Here is a 10489-nt window from a genome sequence, read left to right on the forward strand (position 1 = left end):
CGACGAGAAAGAGGTGTTTTCACGACGACGACACGGCGAAATTGTTTTTTTTTTCTCGGTAGGAAAATTTGCAAAAAAAATCGATACGTTCAAGTGTGTGAACCCGTCTGCGATGTACGCTCGATCCGGTAGAAACGGCGGTGGCCAAAACGGTGCGAATCCGGGTGCCCGCGCCGGCATGGCCGCCGCCATCACGCCCGTCGTGAAAAACTACCAAACAGTGCGTTCCTCGTCTTCCGACGGAACCGACTGGAACTCGCTGAACCCGAACCTGTACCAGAACATGTCCAACGATCAGGTAGATTGGGCGGCACTGGCCCAGCAGTGGATCCAGATGAAGGAAACGCTGCCGCCGGAAATGGTTCCGGCCGCTCCGCCACCGCCGCCGGTCATTTCGTGGAATCAATCTCCGCCGGCAGCGGCAACGCTGGAGACGATCGACGAGCAGGGCGAGGCTCCGATGGAGGTCGAAAAGGAGGAAGATCCTGGGCAGCAAGCGCAGCAAAGGCCGCAACCCAGCAGCTGGCAAAATGGATCAATCGCTTGGCAATATCCGACGGTAACGGCGCCCGAGTGGCGCAGTTCCGCTTGGGAGACCAGCTGGTCCACCGGTGGGAATCAGGGCGGTAATAGCGGGTCTGTGCCGCCGCCGGTGGTGAATCCGCAGGCATCGGTGGCCGTGGCCAATTGGCAGGCCAAAATGTCCCGGATTTACAAGATGAACGATGGAAGTGGGTCATCGGTCAGCTCGGAACCGATTGCGGGAACGGTTCAACCTGCGACAGCCAACAGCAAACAGGTCGAGCAAGGGTCAAAGCGCATTCCGGGGCTGATGGACCAGGTAATCAACCTGGACCACGCTGCTGAAGATGCAGGGCAAGCCGACCAGGACCAGGGTGAGGACACAACGCAGACCATCAACGATGCCAAGCGGAAGCTGCTGCCGGCGTGGATCCGGGAAGGTTTGGAAAAGATGGAACGCGAAAAGCAGCGTCAGGTTGAGCGGGAACGGGATCAAAAACAGCGCGAACAGCTGCTCGAACAGCGCCGGCAGGCCGAACTGGAAGCGCTGAGCGAGCTCGAAAGCGCCAAGAAGAAAAGCAAATTTGTAACTATCGCTCGGAAGGAGTTGCAGGGTGGGCAGCGTTCGGTAACGTTTTCTTGTTTTGTTTTTAGGAGTCAGATTCCGAAGAAGAGGAAGCCCCGGATGAGCAGGAAGGTCCGAGCCGTGAAGCTAGCCCAGTCCCAGCTAGATCACGGGAGGAAATTCTCCAGGAACTGGTAAGCATTTTCGCAAAACATAATTCGTAGAGTTATTTCAGTGTCACTCTCCCGCCTTTTCAGATGATCTCCGTGCGCAAGAACCTCACGGAAATCCTGCTCGAGGTCACCAACGAAGAAATCGCGGTGCTCGCTAAAGAAACTCTTGCCAAAGCGCGCAGAAAAGGTAGCCGCCCCGCGGATAGGTCTAGAGCTAACTCCGGTTCTCTCTGTTTTTTTTAGCATTTTTAGGAGAAGCGGCCAGCGGTCAAACCTTCCTTCCCACCTTCCCACACCTTCCTTGTTTCGACCCCTCGCCCCTTGAATAACGCTGTAAAACCAAAAAAACTCTTCCAGGAAATAACTTCAACTGCCATTTACTTTACGCAAACCTTTTTACTTTTTTTCTGTTACGTCCAAAAACCAAAATCTTAAAGCACCAACAGCTCAAGCGCTGCGAAAGACCGGTCTCGCGACGCTCACGGGAGGACTTGGTAAGTTGATGTTTGCTTTCCTAGATATTGCTTAGAGTCGTTGTACGTTGAATAGTTTAAGAAAATTGGGAAATTGCAACAAACAGTTTTAAAAAAAATCTTAAATTAGGATTGTCAAGTTTGGTCGTGTCGGGTGACGACCCGCCAAAACGGGGCGAACCGCGGTAATAATCGGTGCTCCGTTTGCGTTTTAGGTCTCGGCATGTACGGCGACAGCGACGACGAGGACGAGGACGATGAGGACGCAAGTGGCTCGGAGAAGCGGCGGGACTCGAGCGACGGCGAAAACGAGGAGGACGACGAGGAGATTGAAAAGGCGCTGCGGGTAAGTTGGTTGGTGCGAGCTGTTGGAAACTGTTGGGTGTGGAACGAACTGAACACAAACTCTGGACGTGAAACTGCAAGTCTCTCAATTTTGAAAATGAAAGGTGTGTCCCGGTAGCGCAAGTTACTGAAAACACAGGAATTACGAACAATCAAGAAGGAACAAGGGTCCGGAACAAAAGGCAGAGACGCCGATTGAAAACTCGGAACGTGGAACTGCAGATCGTTACGTTTTGTTGGGTAAGAGTACATTATGGGGAACGGAACCAAACTGCGCAACTTCCAAGTTGTAGCACTGCAGGCAATGTGCAGGAAGGGAGCGAAGTTCTTGGTGCGATGCGTTGAACATCACCCAGGTACCGACGTCATAGTGTCGGGCAAGATAGTCGCCGAGAAAGAGGCGTTCTACGCGTAGTTGGTGCAGAAGTTAACTTTGTTCAAGTCCCAATTCTTCACAAAGCCCATCAAATCCAATCTATCGAGCGACCTCTGAGTGACTGAGTCTGGGCGTTGAAAAACTCTGTAATTAATACACAGAGTAGAGCTTCAAATGACGCCGTACCGCCAACGACGGAGCCAAGAATGCTATCGGCCATCGGTAGTACCGCTGAAATCACGCTAGATAGCATTATCAAAGTCAGGAAACAGCGTTGGTTTGACGGGAAGGAGGCAGCTTATGCGGTGAATGAACGTTGAACTCGTGCCGGATTTGGCGGTCAATCTACTCTCCGTCGGGAAGATCGTGGATCAAGGCCATGCCGTCGTGTTCAACCGAGCTGAATGGACCAGATCAAGCCGAGAGCGCAGGCGTCCAGATTGGGCCGCAAGCTGAAGGTGATTCGGACGGACAACGGCCTGGAGTACACTGTCGGGGATGGGGATCCGTCACCATCGTGGAGTACACCCATGAACGGAACGGATTTGGAGAAAGGGTCAACCGGACTGCCGTGGAACGTGCTCGATGCATGCTGTTCGAAGCAGCTGATCTGCCAAACCCGTTTTGGGTAGAGGCTGTGGCTGCTGCGACCTACTTGATCAACAGGTCGCCGACGAAAGGCATCGTGATGTCTCCGGAGAAAGCGTGGTCACGTACGGGTGTTCGACACAATCGCGATGGCCCACGTACCGAAGCAGAAGAAAGCCGTGGAATGCATCCTCACCGGCTACGAAGAGGACACCAAGGTGTATCGCTTGTATGACAAGAAGACGAAGTCAATCATCAACAGCCGAGACGTGACGTTCGTGTCGGAAGGAGTGGTCAAACGTGGAGTGATCGTTGAACCGAGGGCTAGTGGACCGGAGCGGACATGTGTTCGGCTTGGGAGTACGTGCCAGTGGAAGTTCCGGAAGCCGCGGCAAGGGGAACATGTCGAAGCGATTGAAGATGAATTCGAGTCGGCCGAGAGCAGCGACGACGACTTTGCTGAAGATGACCCGTTGCCCGCGCTCCCGCCACAATCATCTTCAGAACCACCAAAAGAGGTGTTGACCGCAGCATTGTCATTGTAGAAGATCAGATTGATTTGCATGTGTTTAGAACTTGCGCTTGCATCTGCGATCCTGCGGGTTTCCTATTGGACCAGAAGTCGATCACGGGGTATGTGTTTACCCGCCAAGGTCGGCTGCGGTTCAGGAGGCGCGGGACGTATTGAGTCGGAGGAGGCGATAGGCTTCCGACTGCGCGAATCGTCATAACGCGACGTGCTTCTGGCCGCGTTCGTGTAGGTGCAGGTTGAGGAGGAGTATTGGAGATTATCAAGCATTGTTAGTTACCAAGTAGCTCAATAGAAGAGCTAGTAAAGTTAAGTAAGTAAAGGCTTTGCGAGGTGAGCCGAAACCTTCTCATGGACAAAACTCGAGCTGTGGGAATAGATGGCTGGCAAACAGTTCCCAGCACTGCGACTATGAAGAAAGGGAGATCAGGATGCTGAACTGTTGCACACCCTGGACTAACGAAGCAACCCATTCAAGCAATCGAAGCAACCATCAATCAATCAAGCGATCATTCTACATCTGACACTCGATCAAGCAAATAAATCAGCTCTCACGAAATACAACACTGGCGACGAGGAAAACTCGAAATTTTCAACCTCGAAGAAGAGTTGCGGATCTCAAGAATGCCGGAAGGGGACAACATTCAGCCCGACGGTAACCTGCTGTACGAGCGGCTGGAGGCCCAGAACGCGAGGATGATGGAGTTGCTGGAGCGCTTCAACCTGCCAGACGGTTCCAGTCGGACTTCAAACGGTCCGGAATTCATCATCGAAACACTGGCGTCCAACATCCGGGAGTTCGTCTACGATCCCGACAACGGTCTCGTATTTGACCGGTGGTACCGCAAGTACGAAGACCTCTTCCTCAAGGACGGCGCGAAGCTCGACGACGCAGCTAAAGTCCGGTTGCTGCTGAGAAGCCTCAACGTGGCCGTGCACGACAAGTACGTCAACTTCGTGCTCCCGAAGCATCCCCGTGACATCGAGTTCAAGGAGACGGTGAAGAAGCTGACCGAGCTCTTCAGTGTCCAAGCCTCGCTGTTCAGCAAACGATACCAGTGCTTTCAACTGTCCAAGAGCGAGTCGGACGACTTCGTGACATACGCTGGCATCGTCAACAAGCACTGCGCAGACTTCGAACTCAAGAAACTCACGGCGGACCAATTCAAGAGCCTGCTGTTCATCTGCTGTTTGCGCTCTTCAAAAGATGCCGACATCCACACGAGACTCCTGTCCATGCTCGAGGTCAACGCGGAGGGCGCATGTACTTTGGAAGCATTGATCACCGAATGCCATCGCCTCCAAAACCTCAAGCACGACACCGCCATGGTGGAACACAAGCCGATAAGCCCAGTCTGCGCGGTCAAGCAAGATCGGAACAAGCCTTCACCGACGACGTGTTCCAGCTCCAGCGACAGCCAGTCAACGAAAACACAGTCCGCCCTACCACCATCACCCTGCTGGTGCTGTGGCGACATGCATTTCGTTCGAGACTGCGCCTACAAACAGCACGTCTGCCAGGACTGCATGCAGACCGGCCACAAGGAAGGTTACTGCAGCTGCGTGCCCAAGAATCCTAAGAACAAGCAGCAGACGAACGTCAACATCCTGTATGCCGCCAACCGGGTCAACTCTACCTCGAAGCGTAAGTTCCTGACGGTGAGCATCAACGGTTCCCAAGCATCTCTGCAGTTCGACACCGGCTCGGACATCACAGTGATCTCGCGGAAGCAGTGGTGCGACAACTTGGATTCACCGCCGCTGTCTCCCACCAAGCAGATTGCCAGAACAGCCTCTGGTAAGTCACTGTCCCTACTCGGTGAGCTCCGATGCCAAGTCACACTCGGAGGCGTCACCATAACCGGAACTTTCTACGTGACTGACAAGCAGATCAACCTGTTCGGTCTCGACTGGATCGAGCTATTTGAGCTGTGGGACACCCCGATGTCAGCAGTATGCAGCGGCGTCACTGGAAAGCTTAACCGCGTCAAGCAGCAGCGTTCTCTTGCAGTCAAATCGCAAGGGGAGGCAAACACGAAAACAGGTCTAGGTGCAACCGACGCAGCTTCCAGCCAGTCCGAATCCACGGCATGGTACGAAGAACATCTCCGCTGGTACTGTTCCCAATATCTCACCGCTTGAAGATGGCGAGCGATCTGGATCACATCAAGTCGCACCCTGTGCTGGTCTTAAGGGGGAGATGTTGCACACCCTGGACTAACGAAGCAACCCATTCAAGCAATCGAAGCAACCATCAATCAATCAAGCGATCATTCTACATCTGACACTCGATCAAGCAAGAATCAAATAAATCAGCTCTCACGAAATACAACATGAACACAGCCGCCGACAAAGATCGATTACCGGGCACCGATTAATTATTACTGCTTGGTATAAAGTACCGTAATCTGGGGTGAATCGGTACTACAGTCTGAATAGGGACGGCAGTTTTTAGAGCACCTAAAGCTTTTAAATTTGGAAACGGATGTACACATTTTGTTGGCCTGAGTCTGTTCTAACCGAAACCAACCAGAAAAATCAAAATATTGTGTTCCAACATGGTTAAAACTGCTGTCCCAATTCGCCCCATTTGTCCCGATTGACCCCAGTTTACGGTAAGCGAATAACTTCAGACGACACGACATATTAATTACCTCAACAGTTTCGAGCACAATTTCATTCTCATGTACCACAGTTTGAACTCCAGTTAACGAACGTCCTTCCCTCCAACAGAGCACGATCAAGCAGCGCCAGAAGGAGTTTGAATGGACCGCACGCGAAATCGAGGACCAACTGGCCCAGGAAGAGGCCCGCGATGAGCGCAAAAGGCGCGAGTACGAACAGCAGCAGCAAACCCAGAAGGACCAGAACAGTGACGACGAGGATGCGTGGGGGGGCCGGGCCGGCTTTGGTCACGCCGCCTCCGGGACGGCTGAAGGTAGCAGTAGCGTAAGCGGGGGTAAATCTGGATCAAGAGACGGTGAGACCCAGCCTGTTAATGATAAAATATATGCCCACAAGCTCGGTAAGTTCATTGGATTTGAGTTGTTGAATTTCGTTTTTCGTATTTCTTTTGTGCACGTACGGTGAAATTGCAAGGTCCGACGACCCGTACCCGAGTCGGTCGGATGGAATGGTTCCGAATTGGGAGAGGAGGGTTGTCACACGCAAGATATTGAAGCGATCGCGTGTCGTGACAGCCCTCTGCACCTGTGTCGTGACCCTGTAAGATCCAATCTAATCGAGCATGCAATTTCGATCTGTTTCTCGCAGGCCGAACGCGCGACAAGCGGATATCGAGGTTCAGCGACCCGAAGGACACTGTCCGGCAGACGCACATAACGCACGTAGCCATTGTGCCCCACAAACCGGGCGAGATCGTACCACCGGCATTGCACCTCCCAAAGTCGAACCAGATGGCACCAACGGCCACCATGGTCTCAAGTGGCATTTCGCCGCCTGTCGTTCTGAACCCTAGCGCGTCCGCCCCGCTCTTTCCTGCGGCCGTTAGCGGCTTGGAGAGCTACAAGCGGGAAAGCAGTGTCGCGTCGGAAGCGCCCTCAACCAGCAGCCGGGCCTCGCACCGGAGTGGCGGCCATCGGGAAAAATCTTCCTCGACCTCCTCCCGCCACAGGTCGTCCTCGCACAAGAGTAGCCACAAAAAACATAAACGCTCCCGGTACAGCCGCAGTGAAGACGAAGACGACGGGAATGATTGCTACGTGGCTGACGACGATCGGTACTCACAGTACTCGTCCTCGCGTCGATCGCGTAGTTCCGAACGCAGCAGCCATTCGCGTCGTCATCGGCGGTCCTACTCGAGGGACTCACGGGACGATACTCGCGGTGATGGCGGCAGTAGCCGAAGGTCAAGATCGCCACGTGACTATCGCGATAATCGGTATCGATCCTCGCGAAGATCGCGAAGCCGCTCTCGGTCACCTCTGTCCAGGCGGGGAAGGTATTAGAGAGGTAGCTTGCATTCTTCCAAAAAAAAAAGCAAACACATGTGTATAAATTTTTATCTTTTGTTTGAATTCACTGCGCGTAAATTACACAACCAATGGACTCGTACGTAAAATTTCATAGTTTTCTAGAGAAAAAAAATAACGTTGTGATTTCCGAAAGTCGACACGGTACTCTTTAGAGCGTATTTCAAAATTTGATATTGTGAGTGGTGCATCAGATAATGTGCACCAAAATGGTCAATCTAAATTGGTGTTGGTAGTGCGATTACCTGAAAATAAACGAGTGAAATAGTTAAACAGCGTGAGAAGAAAAAAAAACGCGAAAATCATAAATATCATCAACTAACAGCAATCACAGAACAAAACCTGCAAAACACCCTCTACTGAACCACACTGATTCTAATAAATTCAAATTCCCCGATCTAGCACCCTGTGAAAATAATCGTTTGCTTTTGTTTATCCGAAACTGTCCTAACATAAATTCGTCCGAAATGTCGTTTTGAAATACAGTCGACTCTCTGGCTGTCAATCTTCTCGATATCAATACTGCTCCATCTATCGATGAATTCTTAAGTCCCTTGAAAATGCATACTTCGATTAGCTTTATTCCTCGATATTTTCTCTTGCTTGAAGGATCTCTTCCTCGACGGTCCCTTGGATTCTGTTTGCTTTAAAAATCTCTTCCGGTTGTCAATATTGTCACTATCTCATGGCTTGCATAGAGTTATCTACGTGCGCATGTATTGCGTGTACGTACACGAAAAAAAGTGAGGTTAAATTTTGTACCATCCAGCAAAACAAATGGTGCGCTAGTGTGTGTGAGATCGGGCTTAGATAGCTCTATAGACATTTTTTTTTGCGAAACGAAGCTTTGAAGGGTGTTTGACATTATTTTGTTTTTGTTTGCTGGACGTTGCCATGATTCTCTCCCATTAGGTTTTACAGCGTGACGTCACGAGCGCACACGCACACACATTTTTGCTGAGACACACGTGCAAAAAATGTAAACAGTGCAGCCAAGCTGTCAAATTTCTAACCTAAAAATTGAGTCGGCGTAAAACCTAATAGCTGGGTACCAAGAGGAACATATTTTTAATCGAGTCTTCATTTTGCATCGTTCTGTAAACTGATGATTCTCTTCCTCGACGATCCCTTGGATATTGACAACCAGAGAGTCGACTGTAAAATAAACATACAAAGGCTCACGAGAGCAAAACGAAAGATTTGTGATACAGTTCTAGAGATTTTTTTGAAAAGGACCTATAAGCTATAGAGCTATCTAAGCCCAATCTCACGCACACTACCTTACCATTTGTTTTTGCTGGCGGGTACAAATTTTAACCTAAAAACCCTTCGTGTACAAACACGCAATACATGCGCACGTAGATAACTCTATTGTGTTTCATTTGTTTATTGGACCTTTTTTTTTAAAAAAAAAACTCTAGAGTTGAATACTGAGAAATCGCGAATTCTTAGGGCTTTTCTTCACCCTCTCTGGCTTGCTTTCGCTGCCGCTGTTGCCTCCCCCTTCTACATCCCAACCCGCCTCTAGAAGGGCTTCGATCTAATAAATCGCCAAAAATCCATTTAAAAAAAAAACGTTACTTAATTCACCTTAAGGTGGTTGGTGCCTTCCTCACATTCATATAGTACATTGTCGCTTGTGTGTTATCTTGTTACACGACCTATCTTTTTACAACAGACTCCAAAAAGCATATAAATAGCACTTAAGTGCTCATAACTTTTGATAGGATTATCAGATCTTCGATGTTGTATTCTCATTTGAAAGATCTTACAAACTATCTAACGACGGGTTGCATGATGGACCGGACATCATTTTCATAGACATATATACGATCTTCCGGAGTTTAGCCAAAATCGTTTTTTTAGCATAACTTTTGAAGTACTCTTCAAAACTTCATAATATTAACTAGGGTCTTATGGGACCCTAAGACGGATCAAATGAGATCAATACGGTCAAAATCGGTTGAACCAGTCCGGACTTACATCCAGATAAACGCACAGAAATTTGTTCAAAATTTGATTCTGAGTCGATAGGTATACGTGAAGGTGGATCTAAGAGGTCGAATTAAGGGGTTAAATACATGTAAATAGCATAGCATTACGGGTCTGCACCACGCTGTAGGGGGTGCCACAATGGTCAATTCAATATTCCTATGGTAATAAATACCTGAGCAAAAAGTAAGTTTGATCCACGAGAACAAAAATTACGAAATTCCATACATTTTTGGCAGGTTTCTCAAACGAAACCATAACAACGTTTTTGCCTAGGTATAAATCGTGGGTTTTATAGAAAACCTAGATGTATGGGTTTCAAAAGATCGGAATTTTTATGGTCTTACCGATGCCACATAGGTTGCCTTGTGCATTGTTGACCAGATCGGATGCCGGCGGGTTTTCCGATGACGTAATTCCGGGTTGGTACGAAATTCCAACGAAAAATCTATTCTAGCGATACAAAGACCCCCAAAACAGTGTTATACCCATTCCAGAATATTTATTTAGCAATTCTATGGTAATATGTTGACATTTAATTAACGTGAAGACTTCCATCATTGTCATGATTTTTGTTCAAAGATATAAATATTGCGTCACTTTCAATATTTTGACAAAATTCCTTCAACAAGTTGTTTGGAATCGTGCCCTACACATGCTGATTCCTTTTGGTAACGATTACCCCATTCCTTGTAAAGTTATGGAAATCGTCATTAATCAATGATTGCCAACTAGGACGTCAATGACTGTGCCACAAAATTATATAAATTTTGAAGCACAATTGATTTAGATCAAAAATTCCTTCAGTGGCTTCAAGATGGCAACAACCGGCACATGCTGATTCCTTTTGGTGTTGAAATTCGTTAAATTTAATTTAATACAGAATATTTTATAGTGATGATCAAATTTCTTCGAAAATGATCAACGGCTTCAC

At 49.0% G+C, this 10489-nt stretch overlaps 2 protein-coding genes across 2 annotated transcripts; both read left to right on the forward strand.

Moving 5' to 3' along the window:
• The first annotated feature begins 7 nt into the window (after positions 1 to 7).
• On the forward strand, positions 8 to 7575 carry LOC120426457 (arginine/serine-rich protein PNISR-like). Its single transcript, XM_039591219.2, has 7 exons — positions 8 to 1108; positions 1177 to 1281; positions 1345 to 1447; positions 1698 to 1754; positions 1949 to 2079; positions 6305 to 6596; positions 6845 to 7575. Exons 1-7 carry the CDS (start codon positions 113 to 115, stop codon positions 7537 to 7539), a joined length of 2379 nt encoding a protein of 792 aa, XP_039447153.1. The 5' UTR covers positions 8 to 112; the 3' UTR covers positions 7540 to 7575.
• On the forward strand, positions 4196 to 6415 carry LOC128093032 (uncharacterized). The gene is made up of 2 exons (XM_052708443.1): positions 4196 to 5974; positions 6192 to 6415. Exon 1 carries the CDS (start codon positions 4196 to 4198, stop codon positions 5711 to 5713), a length of 1518 nt encoding a protein of 505 aa, XP_052564403.1. The 3' UTR covers positions 5714 to 5974; positions 6192 to 6415.
• Positions 7576 to 10489: the final 2914 nt, after the last annotated feature.

The sequence above is a fragment of the Culex pipiens genome, chromosome 1 (assembly GCF_016801865.2).
Source record: "Culex pipiens pallens isolate TS chromosome 1, TS_CPP_V2, whole genome shotgun sequence".
Classification (NCBI taxonomy): Eukaryota; Metazoa; Arthropoda; class Insecta; order Diptera; family Culicidae; genus Culex; species Culex pipiens.

Bases quoted from the DNA above. Each gene is read 5' to 3' on its own strand.
- LOC128093032 (XM_052708443.1), top strand. From the start codon at position 4,196: ATGCCGGAAGGGGACAACATTCAGCCCGACGGTAACCTGCTGTACGAG.
- LOC120426457 (XM_039591219.2), top strand. From the start codon at position 113: ATGTACGCTCGATCCGGTAGAAACGGCGGTGGCCAAAACGGTGCGAAT. The intron at 1,109-1,176 runs GTAACTATCGCT...TTTTGTTTTTAG, and splicing joins CCAAGAAGAAAAGCAAATTT to GAGTCAGATTCCGAAGAAGA. The intron at 1,282-1,344 runs GTAAGCATTTTC...CCGCCTTTTCAG, and splicing joins AGGAAATTCTCCAGGAACTG to ATGATCTCCGTGCGCAAGAA.